The sequence below is a fragment of the Symsagittifera roscoffensis genome, chromosome 2, assembly GCF_963678635.1.
Source record: "Symsagittifera roscoffensis chromosome 2, txSymRosc1.1, whole genome shotgun sequence".
NCBI classification, from domain to species: Eukaryota; Metazoa; Xenacoelomorpha; order Acoela; family Convolutidae; genus Symsagittifera; species Symsagittifera roscoffensis.
Window position 1 is genome coordinate 6279899 of NC_087063.1, and position 20872 is coordinate 6300770.

General features: G+C 34.8%; 1 protein-coding gene across 1 annotated transcript; it reads right to left on the reverse strand.

Annotated features, from left to right (window-relative positions):
• Positions 1-97: 97 nt before the first annotated feature.
• LOC134840707 (E3 ubiquitin-protein ligase RNF149-like) lies at positions 98-20832 on the reverse strand. Its single transcript, XM_063856696.1, has 10 exons — positions 20718-20832; positions 11577-12037; positions 10551-10646; positions 9815-10062; positions 4111-4182; positions 3776-3858; positions 2832-3061; positions 1591-1764; positions 1117-1269; positions 98-760 (listed from the first exon to the last, which is right to left on the reverse strand). The coding sequence occupies exons 2-10, from the start codon at positions 12028-12030 to the stop codon at positions 510-512; spliced, it is 1761 nt and encodes a 586-aa protein (XP_063712766.1). The 5' UTR covers positions 12031-12037; positions 20718-20832; the 3' UTR covers positions 98-509.
• Between the last annotated feature and the right edge of the window lie 40 nt (positions 20833-20872).

Sequence of the window (20872 nt, forward strand, 5' to 3'; positions counted from 1 at the left end):
ATTTGCCTGAAAAGTCATTAAATGCCATCTTAGAATGCTCTTTTTCTTCCTGATAAAAAAAGTTAAAGGTCGCATCTTGTTTTTGTTTAAATAATGTTTATTAAGATAGAAGATAAGGACAAATAATCTATTGAAACGAATGGATAAAGTAAGTAGATAAATATACCGCTAATGACAGAAAATAGCATCCGACATGCTGAGCTGTTCGTGCTAAATTTCATACAAAACTACCACATTTATAAATATGCTGAATAAACTACTTTTAAAAATCGACGAGAATCAAACTTCACTGCTACGGAACGAAGTACAACTTCACAAATACGAATGTTTCATAACTGCACTAAACGACGTGAATTATGAATAAATAGTGGCGAAAATTGTTTCTTCTTTTCAGCAAAACTCTATCTTCAAAAGACTTTTTTAATGCATGTTCTTTTAGTTAGCAATAGTCAACAACTAGTTTCGTTTATTCTTTCTTTGCAGGTTAAAGGTAGCGATAATGCCATGTTTTATGCTCTTGAGTCTCCTCCGATAGCGGCCAAAACTCCTTTTTTTATCTGCCATTTGAGCGATCGGCCGGTCGAGGAGTTCGATGATGTTGAATTCGCACTAGTGCTGGATGAAGGTCCGCTGGATCCGACCTTTGCGCCTCCTCCCGGGGATGTCGAAGCTCCTCCAGTACTTCCCATGTTGTTATGGGTATCCACTTCCAAAGTAACATTAACTGGAACCGATGGCTCGCCCGCGCCAGACCCTGTACCTAAAATATTTCTTTTATCAACGCCTATCATTTTTGTTTATCAGCGAAAGAACAAAACCAATGCGCCCAATTTATTATTAATTTTTTTAAATAAAAAAAATCAAGGCGCCTAAAATATTACCTAAAAATCTGCTTGATCATTGCCCCCTAATCACTTTTTTTTCACGCTAATCACTAATCACGCTGAATTTGGGCTAAATGGTCAAGGTGAAAGAGATAACAGCTATCACATTTCTCTGGTTAGACCACCAAAAACAACCAAACAAGTGTTCAGCACTTAATTTGAATGAACTCTCGAAAACAACTTTTTGAAGCTAGTGAAAAAAATATTTCCAGCAAATAGGTCAAAATTTAACCTGTATTTTGGGCGTCAGATTTCTGTTTTCTGGACTTGGATCCCCCTTTTGGGATGACGGCGGTACCAAGGGGGGAGTGTGCACTAGATGGCATCTCGACTGTTGCAACTGTAGTTGTCATTTGGTTATTCTGCTGCGAATCGCCGCCGATTCCTGAAATTAAGTCATAATCTCATCAAAACTGTTTCAATCAACCAATTGAATTACTCGGTGTTGTGAGCGTGAATTAGTTCTTTAAGGTAATTATTAACTGGACAATTTTCGAACACAAATGTTGTCGCTTAGGCCAAACGCACTTAAGATCTCGAGTATTTCTTTATTTACCACCACAACCCCTCTCCAGAAAAAACGACCCTAAATTGAAAAAATATATAAAACATTTTTTCTTTTAAAGTTAATTTTACAATTGTGGTGGAATATTGTGCTTTTTGAGCAGCAACAGACAGTATTTGTAATTAAATGTGAATATTTTACCTCCTCGAGGGGTGTTTGATGGTCCTTGCTGTGAGTTGTTGTTCAGCCTGTGTTTGCTGCCACCGCCGTCTCCTCTTCTCTCCCCCGAGTGGAGGGGACTAGAGGGTGCTGATGCGGTGGCGGTCGGGCTGTTGTCGTTGTAAGGGGGAGGATTGTGCGGGATAGAAGTTAGATCTAAACGACAATCAATGCTAATAGAAATACACTTCAATCGTTTAGTCCATTTTAAAATTTTCAATTCAGCGCTTCTATGCCACTTAGCTACTGGGTTTACAAACAACATTTAGCGTTCTTGCGAGTAAATTTGCAAATTTTAAATTGCTTCAAAATTTCTACTTTTTTTAGAAAAAGAAAATCATATGAAAACTTAAGCTAGTATGGATTGGTGGAAAAGAAAATTGATTAATTAGAAAATATAGCCAACAAACGATTGGAAAACTGTGATTGAGCTCAAGTAAACAAAAAAAACGATTATTTTTTGAAATTTTTGTCTCAAAAATATGACCTTAAACGCTTAAAAATCTTTGAACATCAAGAAGCTTTTATAACTGTCAAATATGAGTAATCCACAAACATAGCCAACAGATAGTTGGAAAGGAGCAATGAACGCAAGTAAACAGAAAAAAAAATTTAGTTGAAAAAATCTCAACTTTCGAGTTTCAAACAAAAAAAATGGATGAACTTTAAGCTCTTCGAATTCTAGAACAATTTATAATTGGCAAAAATTAAATTCCACTTTCGATACTGGAAATCGTTAGTTTTTTCGCGCCATTTCCAAAACAAAAAGATCACCAAGACCTATATAAAGGTCTTCACTACCTTCACGACTCGACACGACACGACCTAAATAATGGGGAAATATTCAAGTCTTAGATTACATTTAAAAAACTTATCACAGAATATAAGAAAACAACGTTGATCAATGTTGAATTACTTAGTTGAATCACAGAAAATGCGTAACCCGTTGAGGTACAATCTTATCTATAATTAATGCCATACTGTTGGCAATATCAGCGTCGTTGAGCAATTTAATCTCCCACAAAAGTGTTTATACGGTTAAACAGATTCTTAAAAGCCCTCCTATTTTAACTCTATGAATGCATTAACATTCGCATTATGACATCAAAATGGTCACAGCGGTTACAGGTCAAATAATTTGTAATTTGTAGACCGAAGAAACAGGCAACAACAACTTGGCGTTTAACTATAAAAACATTTAGTCATCGAGCAAGGCGACTCACCAGTGATGAATCGGCTGGGAGCCGCAGTGTTGGGTGCGAATATCTGGACCGAGACCACTTGGGGAACAATGTCCAGGAGACTGATGGCGTCCGGTTCACTGTTCGCGTCCAGACAAGTCCAGTCGTAGTCGGCGTCGAAGCCCAGTGCCTTGAGGACATTGGACTTGCAGTGGGGACAAGCTGGCTTCCGGCTCAACCAGGCATCCACGCAAGATTTGTGGTAAATATGACTACACAAAACGGACAACTGTATCACTCATTTTGGTTGAAAACCTTTCGAGCCAAAGACTCATCAAAAAATTAGAAAACAACTTCGTCATTTTGCTGAATAACAATCGAAGCCATACTAAGAACCCAAAATCGTACTTGACAATTTTCAGAACACTAATAAGTGCTTTTGAAAACAAATAACAGAATCTTTATTTTGCGCATAAAATTTTTTTCTTTGATTTGACTCAAAAACTCAATAAGTAATTTTCTGAGGAAATAAAAGGCCATCTGGAGATGTTTAAAAAGTGAAGTGGTTGGTTTTCGAATAGTAAGACCCTTAAAGATCTTTCTTACATAAGAATTGCTCAATTTTGTTCAGAGAACCGCTTTTGTGTCTCTGATTGAAACAATCAAACTTTGAGGTTTGTTAATTCAAAATTCGGGTTTTTTATTGCTTCTACAGAGCTTCGAAAAAAGAATTGGTTGACTAACAAAGATAGAAGTTTATTTTTTGAAATCAAATTTATTCAACTCGTCAAAACCCCAGATTCACCCTTGTTTTAAATACGAAAACTTATTCCACTCAGTCAACATCGAAGACTTAAAGATCTTAAGCTACACATCAATATAAGTAAATTTAAGTTAATTCAAATTAACTACATGCTATGGGCTATGGCGAACTTTCTGTGTATGCAAACTACTGAAGTGTGTTTCAGTAGTGATGTGTTTCTCACCTGCAGGGCAATTCTCTGACCATGTCCCACAGTTTGTAAGCCTCAAGACAGATGGCACATCTGCCAAATGAACTGTCCAGTTCCTAAACAAAACACTACAATCAGACAGACACCTGACCAGCACATCTGTTTTTTCGAGGAGAGTGTTTGTCCATAACTCGAAAACACGATCATAACCATACATTTTCTATACATTGCAGCCTTTGCTAATTCAAGTAAAATAAAGAGCGTTACTGGTCATAATTCTTATACAGTTTTTTCCGTTTAAGGTCGAAATGATTGGAATTGTTTGCGTTATTTATGCGTCAGAATCAGTTTACTTCTGAAGTACTTACAGGATCCCCGTCGCGAAGAATCCTCGTGGGCATCATCCGGAACGCCTTCTTGGTCGCTTTCCTCACTTGGCCCTACAAAGACAAAATGATCAATTGAACATTAAATCAGTGCACATATCGAAGTAGGATACTTTGACCGGTTCTGCATTTAGGAGCGCGAAGATAATTCGTTCCAAAACAATTCAGCCAATTATAAATTCAAATGATTCTGTTAAAAACTTAACCATATTTCAATTTTCTACCATTAACAATCAAAGCCAGCTGAGGCATCATTTTTAGACTATGAACAAATTCATTGTCTTCAGTAGCGTGCCGAGAAGGGGGCAAACGCCAATCCCCCCCTCAATTCTGGTTGCCAAATTTCCCCCTTTGGTATAATTGTACAGACTGGCTAACCTCAAAATTTTTCCATGGTCACCTTCGGCGCCAATATAACTAAATTTGAGTGAGGAGCGCGCGCTGAAAAAAAAATCGGAACTTTTTGGTCAATTTTTTAAAAGTGCCCAAAACGTCATTTTTAACCTATTCATTTAAAAATTCGCCTGCGGTACAAAAATTTTTCACATAAACCGGTCCTAAACGTTTTTTCGGAGAGCTCGAAAAATCAAATTGGTCGACCTAAAAAAAGTCGACAGAAATTTCAAAATTTTTTCCGAAAAACCGCCCTATCCACCCTAGATTGTCTTCTATATTGATATATCAAAAAGTATCAGAATAAAACAACAATTTTTCACACAGAGGCGAAGCTGCGCTTTGCAAACACTAGAGAAAACACGACAAAAAGAAACTCTATAAGTACAGTGAGAAAAAGTAGAAATAAGCCACGAATTAGTAAAACTTCGGCTACGTCTGGGATTCGATCTACGACCTAGAGATTAAAAGTATCTCGAACAAAGCACTAAGCCACAGACGCGTAATAAACACAAGCCACAAATAGAGCAGAGAACAGACGCTATGAAATTTCCAATGCTACAGATCGTGATTATAGCAAAAGTGCCACCAAATAAGTGAGCACTTTTAATGAACGCTTTCATTTGCGAATTAGGCTAGGGGAAAAAAGAAGGTTTGTACAAGTAAACTAATGCTCGCAAGCTGGCTAGTTTAGAAAGAAAAAGAAGCACTTAACCAGTGTTTCAAATGTTGGAAACACTGAAAATTTCGAAGACAAAATTATCTTTCAGCAATTAAACCGATTTTTAAATCAGATATGGAGTTAGGGGAGAGAATTGGGGGTTGGGTTAGACACTTCTAACCTCAAGAATCCCCACCTCCACTTCTTACCCCCTGACCAACCAAAGGGTCCCCGCTTTGGTAATATTTTACATCCATTTTCAGCCGACCGAACCAAAATTTTTCGAAGGCGCCCAACATAAAAATTCAAGAGGACAACTTTTGGCCTATTTTTCAAATATTTTCCAGAGGCGCAGATTCTTTTGCTAAATCATTTTTGCCAGTCTACAAAAAAAGGTCGAAAAGTTTTTTTGCAAAATCGAAAAAATACTAGATGCGCTTTTGACCTCCATGTTAAATTTAACTTCAAAAGATAGTAAAAATATGGTCCTCAAAAGCTTGGTTTTAAATCCAGAGTTTTTTACGTTTGAAAAACTGGTTACAATGCATATATTAATATAGATATACTTCCGAAGTCTTAACTTGCTTTCATACCGTGCCTTTAATTTACAGTAGTCCAAGATCCCATATAAGTCTACAAAGCAGTAGATTCAGTTAAGAGAAGCCACAACCCCCCCTGGCCTCATTTTCCAATGAGCAATTTGCCTCAACAGTTCACATCAAGCAGTTTGAATTTCCTCCAAATAAGAATATTTAAAGCTCTCTTAGAGGGCAGAATGATACTTGGAGAATGAATAACATTTCTCGCTGATTAAAAATATCGTTGAAAATCCCTTTTTTGATTAAAAGCATGTAGGAACGGATATACAGACGCTTTAATCTAAATAAACAAACAGACAGACTCGAGGAGCAACGGACAAAATTTCATTTTATAAGATGAATTATTCTGATAATTACTTTCGTTTCTTTGAAAAAAACGTCTGAACGGATTTATTTACTTCTTATCAGCACTTTTAAGGTATATTAGAAAGATAACAGAGAAAATAGAGAGAAAATAAAAGGCTATCTTCTCTGAAATATAAAAATATTTTTTTTCTGGAAATTATGCTGACAGTTTAATCTTGCTAATGATTTCAAAAGACAGAGAAAATAATGAACTATCTTCTCTGAAATACATAAAGGAAAGTTTGTTCTGTGAATTATCCTGACAGCTTAATCTTGCTAATGCTTTCAAATAATTGAAAATTTTTGTCAGAAAAACAGATAAGTCAATTTAAAAATAACTGCGCGACGTATTGGATGAAAAATTACAATCGGTGAGCATAAAGATAGCTTCCTCCTCGTTTGTTTCAGACAAAACACAATTTAAAAAAAAAACTGCCTTTTAAATAAGTGGTTTTACTTGGTTATGTAAAAAGATCGAACGGGTTTGAAATTTTTGGAGCCAAAATTTACAACAATTGGACAACTTGAAAAAACAAAGGATATATTTTCCAAGTAATTCAATTTGAGACGATAAGCAAAAATTAAGGAAGTTACTGAAAACAAATTTTTCCATCAACATATTTACAATTGAAGAGAATAGAGTGAAAGCATACTAAATGACTAAAACGAGTCTACCCGACAGTTACTTAAAATAAATAAAAAGGTAACGTAAGTTTATCAAAATATATATTACGCTTACCTACCAGTTTATATTTTAAATAAAAAAACCTTTCCAGTGAATTTATTGCCATTGTCACAGTTGACATCAAGTTGATGCCACAGATTATTGAAGCCAGAAAAATTAACAAAACAGAAGACCAAATCGCATTAAGTTTGGGATCTACTTAACAATCGCCCTTTCTTTGGTATCTACTAAAAAATTGTCACCCCTTTAAATAATTGCAGTAAATTAGCACTATAGCATTGTATTTAAAATTCGAGTTTTGCTGCAATCTGAATGGCTGAAAATTCCTCAACTTAATTTAATTACCAATTTCCCCCCTTTCTTGAATGAGGGGGGGGGGGGGGGGTGGGCGAGGCAATCATTAAGTAGATCCTTAATTTGATATAAATTATTGATAGTTTTTATTTTTAGATATAATTGACGGGGGGTTGGGAAATTAGACGATAAGCAAATTAGACGGAGTCACTTAAAAGGAAATTAGACGTTTTCGCAAAACTGAAATTGTGAGAAAATAGACGAAAGTGAGAGAAATTAAATTTGTTTGCAGACAATTTGCGTGAGAAAAATAAAATTATTTGCGAGCAAGAATTAAATTTCGGTGGCCAAAAATTTTACATGTCAATTATGCATAATTTATTCAATTCAAAACTCCTCTAATATTCGGATTTGACATTTTATGTTCATTTATATTAATTGTTTTGATAGGTATTGTCATTTATGTTCTTTTTGTATTTGTGAAACTTGGCTCTATAGAAAAAATTTTGTTGACCCTTTCCGTTTCATAGCAGTCTAATTTGGTTTTTGAAGCATCCGTCTAATTTGCTTATCGTCTAATTTCCTAGGCCCCATAACTGACGCATTTTTGAGAAAACGCCGCAGTAATTTCATAACTTTGATCCCAGTTTGAGCCTGATCCTAATATCAAAGATTATTATCAGCAATTTTTTGCTTGTAAGCAAGTTGCATACGTTTTTTGGGTCAAAACGGATCTCTCATATATACACTAAAATTGAAGTTGCTCTATTTATGATACAACAAAGGTAAATTTGTTATGCTGTAAATAAATGCTCAAATTCCGTAGATTTTGCTGAAAATGAGTAACACAGACATCATTTAATAATACAAGTTTATCTTCAGTCGAAAAAATTCAGAGACGCTTGATAAAATAGGCATATCTTGTATATAAATGCAAAACGGAAAAGAACTCAGAACAGATCCTTGGGGAAATCCATGAGACCATTTCCCAATTAGATTTTATATTGCTAGCCATAACACATTAATTACTATCAGGAAGACCAATTATTGCTGGAAGACGAATTATTGACAACACCCATAAAACGAAAAGTGTATCGGGAAGTGCACAATCAGTTTTTATCGAATGCTTGCTTCAATCTATAAAAAAACGCATCGAATGACTTTGTTCTTACTGAATCTAATATTTTCTGTTATTACCGCTAAAACTTCGATGGTTGCAAATTCTTGTCATAAGATAGTAAGAAAAGTAGTCCAAATTTACCAAAATAATTATCTGCGCTCAAATGAATTATTGTTCCGACTATCGAAGAAAGTGAAGAATATTTATGCATGGTGTGGTTTTTTATTCAGTCAATTTTCCACTTGTTGACTAAGCGTTTTTGACGGAATTTTTTTATACCATCTGAGAGATATTGTTACCCTAAGCTCAAATATAAAACGATATTTCAACTGTGATTTTTCGTCAAGTTACAGGCGTTTTAAAGTTGCTAATTTGGCCAATTTGGGATGATTTAAGTGCGGTATATTGCCTACTTATAACACGTTTATGCGTTCCAAATTGAATTGAGGCTAGCAATGTAATCCTATTATCACACTACGAGACGCTAAATACACCCTTAGTATTTCACATAGCGTGTCGGGGGATAAAGTGAAGAAACAATGGAAGGAATTTTTTTTTCTCAATTATTCAACCAAAAACTTTCCAACTGGCCCTCGGTGCAGTCGGAATATTCAGTGCTTTGCAGTGCAGTCTTGTTACCTACATTACCTATTCAAAAATTTTCTGCAATACTTTATATACCAGTCTACAATCAAAAGCATGTGACTGCAACCTAAATAACAAGACTGCTCGTATCAAAACGAAGCCCTAAACGTTCCGGCTACCTGTTATGGTCTATGGAGCAGTAATAACATGAAAACATAAAATATAATTAAAAAAAAATGAAAACACTTTATTTAAAAATTGAAATATTTTTTGAAAATGATCCCCCCACACGCCATATAAAGTACAAAGTGATAGTTTTCGCTCCTAGAAACAAATCAATTATGGCAAATAAGCTTCCTTCAACCAATTTGGAACGCTTTCTAAGACGGATTAAATCTCTGCTGACGCGTTAATAGCGCGAAGTAAATCGCGCGTTAATTGTTTCCAATTGGCCAAAATGGCAATCTTTAAACCCCTATAACTTTAAGAAAAACAATCACAGGGGAAATATCTTTTCAAATTTAAGCTCAGGACAACAATATCTTTTGACTGATAAAAAAAAATCTGTAAAAATGGCTAGTTAAAAAGTCGAAATTTGTCTGAAGAAAAAAAAATCCACCCCGAGCACAAATATTCCGTTACTATCGTTACAAAAGTCGGAACAATATCTTTGTAAAAAACTACTTTGTTTGCAGCTCTGTTACAATTTAACGAATAAATCAGATCACATCGTCCAATTTATGTATAATTAAGCCCCAATTTACCATTCACAGGGGAGATATCAAAAGGCAAAAGAGCGAAATGTGTACAAATATATATAATAGCTAGGCTCCTAGAAAAATCATGAATGAAAGATGGCGGTTTAAAAGAAAAAATCAAAAACGCAAGACAACAAACGGAAATCGTATTTTGGAAGATTTTAAGCCGCTCATTGTTTCCCCAGGGACCCATCGACCTATTAGGAACCCACTTATGAAACTTGAACTGTTAAATGATATACTCACAATGACTCTGTCTTGATGGTGATGATATCTGAACCGCTGCACATAGTAGAAAATGAGCCATATCATGGAAATAATAGTGAGCACTATGAATGCGACAAACACCAGCAGCAGGCTGGAGGAGGGCACTCTTAACTCTGTCCCGTGCATGCCCCCGTCGAACATCTCCAAATGGAAATCGGACTTATTATAGACGAAGGCGCGCAGCTCTCGGCCAATCGCTTTCGTGCAAATCACGAACGGAATGTCCGCTAAAACAGTTGAAAGAGTTATCTAATTGGTTACAGGTTGATAGATGAATAGGCACATATTTTTTGATACTCTGGCACTCAATACCACCTCCCTCAAAAACTCAGAGATATAAATCTGATTTTTGTCCTACTAATTAATAGCAAACGCGAAATTCAGACCCAATATATTATAAATTCAGTTTTGTTGATTTGTACTTTAAAAACCTATTGTAATACAAACATCTCTATAGCGCAAAGAAAATCCAACTCATCTTCAAAGCGCAGTAACGAACTTAGGGTGGGAGGGACGGAGGGGAGGGGAGGGTTTGGGGCCGAGGATTTTTTTCGGGTTTTGACCCCCTGACCACCAAAAACGTCCCCATTTCTTAAGCAAATCATTTTAAGACATCCACTTCTGCAGACCAGTTTAAAACAAAAAAAGACTCAATATAATTAAAAAGCATGGTGATATTTTTTCAATGGTTCTCATTTGGAGTTCGATTACTCACATTTGGGTCTGGTGGAAGCCTCTCTGATGAAGGAGTGGTCCAGAGAAGTCGTCTTGTATGTCTGGAACTTACCACTGTGCGGTGGGTGGTCATACTCTAAAACACACTTCAAATCTACTACTTGGAAAAACATGGAAAACTGACATTCAGAGTTGGAGCCGGGCCTGAATTTAAGGCCGGGCCCGGCCAGTTCCGGTTGCTTCAGGCCCGGTTGCAAAACAAAAATTTCAAACCCGGGCCCGGTTCCAACTCTGGTGGTAGTAACATCATCTTCCTCATCATCGTTGAGTTTTATACCATCTTATGGTATTCGAAGGTGAATTTATCGTCCATTTTTGCCTCTTGTCCCGTTTCTATTCATGCATTAAATATGATTTTCATCCAAAAATATTTCATTAATTAATGAGCCCAATTTTTCCATTATCCAGTTTCAATTAAAAAAATCCAACACCTCAATTTTTGAAGTACAAGACACTTTTTTGACATTCCCGACCAAAAAGAACACGACCCAATTAGTATTTATTTAGAGTTCAATGACAAACTTGAAATTGCAGAATGAAAAAAATAGCAACGATTATGATACGAAACTTTTCCGCTAAGTAATCAGCTGTTCTAGTAGATCTTCATAAAAAATTATCAAAAAATCAGCTAGTTTGCCGATAACAACTTTAAACAGGCTCGGCAACTTAACAAATAGTGCTCATTATCCTGCTGAGCTTGAAAAAAAACAGATTAGCTTGAAAAATATATACATACGTAGTTTTTTTAAAAAAACGAACTATTTTTTGAAGTATCAAATAAACAATGCCATCTTTCAGAAACAAAGCCTTAAAATATGATTCAGTAAAACTATCAGGGCAGGGAGGTTTTTAAGGAGACTCCGTCAAATTGTACCACCGGGGGACTCTTGACAGGGGAAGGGAACGAGGACCGAACCCCGAGAAATCCCCTCGTGAGCATTGCCACTCACTCCAATGCATCACCAAATCACCACTCACACAATTATTTCGATCACAAATTATTTACCTTTGAGGTCCAGCGGGTCCGTAGTTGAAGCAGTTTCTACAACAATCAAGCCCCTAGCAGTCGCCTTGTGCGCAACTTTTGCCTTGTCAAACATATCACAGCCTCCGCGGTCCACAATCGCAACGAATTTTCCTTTGCCGAACTCATTAATACACCCTTCATATTCTGTGGATTTACACCCAGTTGTGAAACTCGCTTTATACTTTTTCGGAATACACAGTTCGCCACTGGCAGATTTAACAGAGCTATCTTGTCCGAACTTTCCGACTGCCTCGAGTCTAACTACTGAAATGTTCACGTCAAATCTGGAGTCAACGTCCAGGGTCAAATTGAAGTCAACTAAGTTGAAATGGTTCAGCTCTATGTCGAAAGCATCCAATGCTCTGATCGGTAAGAAGATACAGATGGCGAAAAAAATTGAGGAATATATTGCACTGTTAAAGTAAGTCGCCATATTGTAACTGAAAATAAATAAGACAAATGAATCTACTGATGATGCACAGAAAACGTTCAATTATTGATTAAAAAAACAAATAATCTAAACATAGAACAGCTCGCGATACAAATCGAGTTGCTCTAGATTTCGGAATCTAATTGAGTGAATCACCAAAACTGATTTGCTCCTTTTCTGGCGATAAAAAATAATAATTAGTTCATGCGCAACCTACGGGATTAGAAACGAATTCTGTCAATATCATTTGAAGCCTTAAACAATATAATTTTGAGCTGATTTACAATTTTAAAATAGAAAACAGTCAACGGTGAAAATCGATTGCTTCCCGCCTTTTACTAAAAATTGGAAATATTTGATTTCATTTCTTACCGTTTTGTTAATTACCCGAACAAAAAATGACGGCACACAGGATATGAGAATTTCTTCTTTTCCTTTCTAAAAGCTCAAATTTTCCAATTAGAAAACGCGCTAAGAAAAAATGAAAAACTAAAAAAAATCAGCCATTAGCTAGCAAGGGAAGATGACACGCTTACCCGTTGCTTGGAGAAGACGGTAAGCATTCTAAAAATGTAGCGCAGATTTTTCTGAATTTCCAAAAGGGAGGAATGGTATATATTTTATTCTCGCGGTCTTTTGATGTTCTTTTCCCCCCAATTTTAATCCCTCACAAGGTGGTAATACAAAACAAGGACTGATTTGAAAAGGAGGGAAATCTCGTCTTCCACTTCTGAATTATAGCAACAGAAGTGCAAATAGACTCATACTACACACGCTTAAAAGATGCTGCTTTTTTACACTTTTCTCTTATATTGGTTCAATTTCTATAATACAATATCGCGCCATTTTGTCAACTCTTTTCTCGAAGAAGATTACACCATTAGTGTTAATCTTGTCAATTTACAAGTTTGTCTAAAGGGGTTTTAAAAACAATCAGCTTTCAGCCTGAAACTCAGCAAGCAAATTTGAGATGCGAGAGCATATCTTTTCTACAAGGTAAAAAAAAGGGTTGTATGTCTACACTTAAGTGTTTTTTAACCAATTAATTAGAAAAAAATGAGTTGGGACTACAAAATACCTATTCGAAGAAATAAAACAGAAACCGATGAAAGGTTGTAAATTTAAAAAATTAACCGCTCGCGCGTTTTTTAAAAACCAATTTCCCTCCGATAATTAGCCACTGTTAGTTTTCCTTTCAAGTATCGACCGAGCGGGATCATGTCACTTTAAATTAAGTCATTTGAGTTCAAAATGGAACTCGAAGGTAGCTGAGTCCAAATTGTTGAAAGCAAAATCCTCTATATTTAATAGTTTCTGAGCTTTAAAGCATAAAACCTTGCGCATCCAGTAAAAATGTCAAAGGAAAAAATCAGTCACTTCAGAAGCAAAGCTGTTCAATTGTTCAAATAATATAAACTGACTACCTTCGTTCAAGGTCGCCGGTAGAGGCTCTTACGAAAAATAACCGGCTCTAAAAGTTAATAGGATAACCTAATCATTAGCTCAAATATTGACCCATCAGAGTTCTAGATGGATTATCTTGTTAGATGCTACCAATTTTTTTTTTTTTTGGTACAAGTGAACATTGGTTACAAATGGAACTTCACCGGCCAAGATACGCAGCACCGTTTTGACCTGTTGCAACTGATTTTTACTTATGAAACCCCGTTTGTACCAACACTCACTTGTACCAAATTGAGAAATCGGTCGCATTTTTACCTAACTTAATCAACTCGAACTCCGATTTGTCAATTTTTGAGCCAGTGATTAGTTCAACTGATTCACTATTGTTCAATCATTATAAAACCAACGAGCCTAAGCAAAATAGTGATCGCCGCAGTCGCATCATGTTGCGAGTTTGCCAACAGAGGGTAAGACTACATAGGAAAATTTAGCGCCGGTTATCGCCGTGGTGCCACAAAGTGCGCCCACCGAGGACCTTAAGCCGAGGTAAACAATTTAACTTTTTATGAAAAATTGAATAATTTTGGTACTAACTGGACTGACTTTTTTTGCTACAAGAGAACTGATTATTCATTTTGCTACTTGAGAATACATACTATTTCTACCAATCAAAGTGACGCGACAATGAAACGAAATTTAAGCTTTACAACTGAGTTAACCATTACTGTGCACTAACGGAGTTTGATTACATCACACAAATCGTTGCAGAAAGTTTAGAAGTTCGAGAATAAGCAAAGCGAGCGAAAAAAAAACGTTTTTTTTTTAATTTAAATTTTTAGTGGTTTTTAAGAGGAATTTGGAATGGGTCAAAACACAAGAGGCGAAGCTTCATTTCGCAAACACTTGCGAGAACACGACAAAAGGCAGCTCTATAAGGTGCATTAAGAATAAGCCTCGAATTAGTTAACATTCGGCTAGGCCTCGGATTCGATCTTGCAAGCTACTGCGATCTGGAGATTATGAAACTAACGCACTAACCACTAAGCCACGCAAGCTTAATATATGTCAAACACTAGCCACAAATAAAGCCAGAACAGATGCTATGAAACTTCCAATGCTAGATCATGATTATAGCAAAAGAGCAAACCAATAAGTGAACACTTTTATTTGCGAGTTAGGTTAGAAAAAAAAACAAATACGTAGTAATATGTAAAAATGTGAAATAGGTAATAAAAAAAATCTTGAGATTCATTTAACTCAGATGTTTTCTCGGCAGTGCGACAAGTTTTTGGAAACCGAATTAGAACTAAGAGGGTTCTCACATGATACTAAATTTGAGACCCCAGATAGCTTTTAGAGATACCAGGATGAAAGCCCTAAAAACACTACGCCGAAGTTACTTATCCCACTATTCTTAACAAGAGAATAACCAGTTGGTGTGCAATAAAAATTGCCCTTCCAAGTACACATTTTTGTTGTTTGTGAGGCTGATGTTCAGGATTTGGCTGATGAATTATTAATGGTAGCTCAAGCACCTTTTTAAACTAATTAGTTGCTTTGAAAGCAACTCTACCCGAGGAGTTTTGAAAATTCTATATATTTAAAAATATGTGTCTTTTATAAAAGATATCAAATTTTGACAGTACAAGGCCTGCCAAAGTTGAGATCCGTTTCGATAATGAATTTAAAAAGCGAGTTTTAAAAATAAAATACAAATCAAACAACAGAAAAAAAATAAAAAAGAGCAAGCACATAGTTTCAATTTCCGTTAAAATAAAAAGACTTGTCTTTGATACCTACAGCAGTAAAAAACATCAATATAAAAGTCGACCGATATTTATTGATGGCTTCAATGGGCAACGAGTTTCATGAAATGGTTTTCTTAGACATTTGACCCTGGCTACAAAAGAACTTCGGCACTTATTAATCCAGAACAAGTAATAAAGATGTATCACCTTTAAATAAGACTTAAAACAGAGAAGAGTTCATTCATCAGAGAACTATTTCATAAGAACTAATTCCTCCTAAGAAGACTAACTTCAGAAGCCAAAAATGACGTCAACACATTCAATTTAAGTTACTCTTTAGCTTCAAAAAGCTTAGATTAGATGAGATATATTTTAGGCGCTATTTTCGAAATTCTATTTTCGAAAAAGGCTACACACAGCTTTAAGGCTCATTTTTTGGATCTCTATTTTCAAAAAATGATAGATAACCTCTTGAAACAACGCGACCTAAAATAAGTGTCATTACTTCGCTGATTGAAATTTGGGAACAAACTAGCGCGTGATTCGCAACTTCAGTGCGTAAAAGCAATTCTTAACCGTGAGAATAGCTTCTTAAAATGTATAAATTAAAACAACAGAAAGCTAATGCAACTAAGAATAGACAGCGCATCTGACAGCAATTTCTATTTCATAAATTGAAAAATGTTAAAACAAATTAAGTTTTAGGTTCTCTTTTACTTACATAGTCATGCCACAAAACCTACTGTTTTTCGGATCTTCGCATTTTTCACTCAGGAGTAAGACCATAAAAAAGCCGACAACTTACAAATGCATTTTTCATATATGAATAAAAAGTTCTAAAATGAATATTTTTTGTAAAATCATTAACTTCTTTGAACAGTTTATTGTTTAACTTAGTAATTCAATTTCATTAGCCGCCCGTAGTTATATCATCTACTGTCATCAATAGTTAAAACAGCGTGATTATTTAATGAACATGAACACGACGTTTTCTTGATAAAATTGAATAACTTTTTAAAAAATTTCGATAACACGAAAAATAAAAACATTTGAGCAGTTATGTTTGGGAGTCACATCTGCAAAACCTTGAAAGTAACCTGACATCAGTCCAAACTAGAAACAGGGTCGAGTTTTTTTAAATGTAAGTTTTTTTTAAAACTAAAAGGATTTGAGCAGCCATATTTGGAGGCAAAATTTGCAATCCCTGAGAATGGGAATATCCTGAGAGCACATTACCATAGTCGTAAGAATTTTAAATTTGAAGAAGCTTTTTAAAATCTAAGCTATAGAAAAAGTATTGAAAAAATCACAAAAATAGTCATATCTCGTACAGCTTAAGTATTTGAGCAGTCACATTTCATGGCCAGATTTGCAACACTTGGGGGAATTATGGTAGCCCCTCATATGGCGTCACAAATTTCAACTCAAAAAATAAAAAAAAAATAATCAACTAAATTAACTCAAAAATAAAAAACACTAAGCTAAAAACAAAAAATATGTAGACTTAAAGCGTTCGTGCTTCATCAAATGTATGGTGAAAATCATGAATTACCATGCATTCAAATGCTCTTCTGGATAAAAAAAGACCCAATTCAACATTCGTATAGAGTATTTCAAAACTTTGACTTCAGTAACAATTTTAAACGCTGCAATTTATTGGCAAGGTCAAAAGAGGTACTTCTTAAACATGTTTCACTAGGACCCTTAGTTGAAAAATGTACAAATAGATAGATGATTAGACACAGAGATATACAGATAGATAGATAGATAGATAGATAGATAGATAGATAGATAGATAGATAGATAGATAGATAGATAGAGACATCGACCGATAGATAACAGATAAATAGATAGATATATAGAAAGACATATAGATAGATATATGTTTTTATTTTCAGTTGACGAAACGAACATACAATTTTTTTCATCAGACAACCAAGTAAATTGTAAATGAGCCAAATCATGCATGAATATAGCATTTTTGAGACAAAAAGTCTTGTCACTCACATGAAACGTCTGCATTGTATATTTTAAAATTTTTTGATTGACATAAAAATAAGTTCAATTCAGCGCAAAACTTCCTAATCTGTCGACTTCCAAATATGGCTGATATGAAAAAAAAAACACTTGAATAAGGTTTAAATAAATATGGTTGATATGAAAAAAAACTTGAATAGTATCAAATATTTATTTTCTTCAGAATTAATGTCCGATATTAAATTTGTAGTCAAAGTTTATTTAGGAATATTCAAGTCAATTTCGCTACTTTGTCATTAGTTACCATTAGAATTCAGTGATTTGAAAAAATGTTTTTAGGTAAAAATGCGGCTAAAATAAAAATTTCTCAACGCTTAGTTAAAATAAACACCCGGAAGTATCCGTGAAAGATGCTTATAAATCTTTTCTCGGTTTTGGATAAAATGATCAATTAGGTTATGTTATTTGTACAATTTTTAATCAAACTACACCCGCACAACAAAATCGTTCCAAATTGAATTGAGGCTCTGTATAAAAATAAATTTTAAAGTTGTTCGAATAAGCTGGTTGAAATTTTCATCAAAATTGAAATTCTCACAGTCAGACTAGAAAAACTCTTTTGCTTCAATTACAACTTCCTTTACTTTTTTTTCAAACAAACTTTTTTCAATTAAAACGGACTTAAAACATTTAGATTGCACTGTTTCTTTGAAAAGTAAATACATTTTAAGCACTTCTCACTTTAGGAAACAAATTTCAATCTCCGCTTGTATTACGCCGCTTGCAAGGAACCGATTTGATAGATATAGTAGTCAAAACAGAAGAATCCGTTTCGTTTCACCTTCTTTTTCATATTCCAAATTCAATCAGTTAAGCTCACATATTTAATATTGTCTGCGCACATCGAAGCTTCATTTTGCATTCTAATGCGAAACAAGCGACAAAAAAGGAATTCTAAACCGCAAGAAAACACGAAAATAAGCCTCGAAAGAAAAACATATGTAACATAGAAAACAAGACTTCAAAATTACTTGTTCGCGTGTCAAAAAAGAAGCAGTGAGCTCAAGAAAGCTTGCTTTCTTTGATGCACACTTCAACAACACGCTGGTTTGTTTGCTTTCTTTTTGTTTCGACAGAGCTAAATACTTTTCAGTTAACCAAGTTACGCTTAGTTACAACGACCACCAGGAAAATACGTCACCAGCTTTAATGGAAAAGAAACCGCTCCAACAAGATAAACTAAAGAGGACAAACGAACAATCGGAAAAAAATTCGAATCAGACACAAACGACACTAACTGAATTATCTGGCCCTTGGAATTTCTCTGATAATTGATTTTTCTATTTACCACTAATGGAACAATAGATTTTCACCAGATAATGCATGGCCACTAATTTTTTCAATCCCCTGGCTAACGAACTGTTGGAAAATGTTAATAAAATTTTAAAAAGTCAATCGGAAAAAAGGAACATGAATAGCATAAGTCACATGGATAACGTACTGAACAGAGAGGTCAAAAACGGATAAAGTAACTAAATCAGTTTCTAGAAAAAAACAATCGCCCGAACTAAGAAAGTCAAATTCACTTACTGACACAACTAATTTGGAGTATCGTTTCTTAACCAATTCGCAAAATTGTCCGGCTAAGCACATATGCTTTTACAACAAAAACATAGCCAACAAGCAGTTACTAAAAAGTAAAAAGAACAAGGAAACCGAAGAAAAAATAATTGAAAACGTTTTCAACAATTTTCATTTTTCGAAGAAAAAATCAAGAAAAATCAAATTTGAGCGTAAATATATTTTAGGATTTTCCTCACAAATATCATCACGGCCGATATAAGTTAAAGTCACTTCGCCCCTTTTACGCTTTAAACGTTCATTACTCTTAAAAAGCAGCACGAAATGCACTTTCATTAAAAGGATATATATTCGGTTGTGCATTTTTCATCAAGATACTACTGCAGCGTTTCAAGCGCACTGGAGCGAGATCTAATCAATAGTTGCATGATCAATTTTGACACAGAGTCAAGAACACTAGCGAGAACACACAAAAAGCAGCTCTATAAAGTGCAAAAAGAAAAAGTAGAAATAAGCCTCGAATTAGTAAAAATTCGGCTAAGTCTCCGATTCGAACGTACAACCTAGAGATTATGCGTCTCACGCACTAACAATTCAGCCACGGACGCTTAATCAATCAAAAACACCAGTCACAAATAAAGCAGAGAACAGATGCTATGCAATTGCCAATGCTACAGAGAAATTTCCATATAAGTGAGCACTTTCAATGAACACTTTTATTTGCGAGTTCGGTTAGAAAAACAAAAGTTCGTACTAATACACTAATGCTCGCTAGTGTGAACAGTTCAGAAGATGAGTTCGGAAAAAACCACGTTAAAATTCTGCACGAGTTCGGACAACGTTCTTTGCGGTGCCTCACTTTTTTGTGAAAAAAGAACTCCCGAATACTTATTTCCTTTCCGATGCGTGGTCGGCCAGGACAGTAAACAGTCCGCTGAAATTAAACACCATTGAAAAAAGCAATCATGAATACTTTTATAGCAACTCAAAGAAGACAGCGAACGAATCAATTTCGATTGCAGGGTGCTTCTCTAAATTCAAAGCCTTTTGAATAAATTTATTGTTCGATTTAAATTAACCAGACAAAACAAACAGTATTTTTAACTTCACGCGCGTTTTTCTTTAATTGGGTTAGTTTGCAAAATTCTGACTCAAAAATTTGCCCTAAAGAAGGGTCATTGTTGGCTTCTTTAATTCAATCGAAAACTACGCCGAAACTGCTGGAGCAGCAGATGAGCAATTTATATCAAAGAGAACCTCTTATGTAGACCAACAAAAATTAAGCTGATTAAACCTTTAAAAAAATTAGTGCAAACTGTTGGGAAAAATTTGGCTTTCTATGTATTATAAATAACATTTTTTGACAATCAATTAACGACATGTTCAAAATTTATCAAACAAAAATTCATTTAAACAAAACGTGAGAGATTAAAACCAACTTACTGGGCTACATAAGAGGTTCTCTTTCCAATTAGATACTCATCAGTTGCTCCAGCAGTTTCGGCGTAACTTTTTAATATTTAAAAAAAATAAGCAAAAAAGACTCTCGTATAGGGCAGGTTTTTGGGTCCGAAAAAAATTGCACCATATTAATTCTGTTAAAAACCTACGCCGATTTTTTTCTGACTACTTTTTCTCTGAAGTCAACCCAATTTGAGGAGACGCGTTTAAATTTTCCAATTTTGCTCAATTTGTCCGGTTATTTTAAATCAGCACTGTATAAAAATGAAAAACCCAAATAAAGCTGACAAAAAATAGCGAAAAATAAACATTTTTTTCAAATTCAAAAAACAATGCTCAAAACCTTTTTGACAGTTTTACAGGTATGTTTTCAATAGATTAAACATCTCTTTGAAGAAAAAGAAACGACGAAGCTACAAAAACGAATACTTGAATAAAAATGGTCTAGATTGCAAATCATTTAAGCCAAAAAAAAAAACAAATTCTGCAAAAATTACTGTTTAAAAAGAGGCTACTTACAGTTTCCAAAGTGTAGAATAAAATAATGAGCAGAAGCAGAGCGAAGAATGAAAAAGTGAAACAAGCCAGCAAATCACAAATTGAATTCAAATTAAATTTCTGTCAGGGCAGCCAGAATACAGCTCCATTTTAATTCATTTCAGTGTCCGTTTTCC

What these genes read in the sequence shown, in the direction of transcription:
- LOC134840707 (XM_063856696.1), bottom strand. Translation starts at nt 12,030, where the DNA reads ATGGCGACTTACTTTAACAGTGCAATATATTCCTCAATTTTTTTCGCC. An exon ending in ACCATCAAGACAGAGTCATT is followed by an intron (nt 4,183 to 9,814) that starts GTGAGTATATCA and finishes TTGTCTTTGTAG; the next exon opens with GGCCAAGTGAGGAAAGCGAC. An exon ending in GTCAGAGAATTGCCCTGCAG is followed by an intron (nt 3,062 to 3,775) that starts GTGAGAAACACA and finishes CGTTTTGTGTAG; the next exon opens with TCATATTTACCACAAATCTT.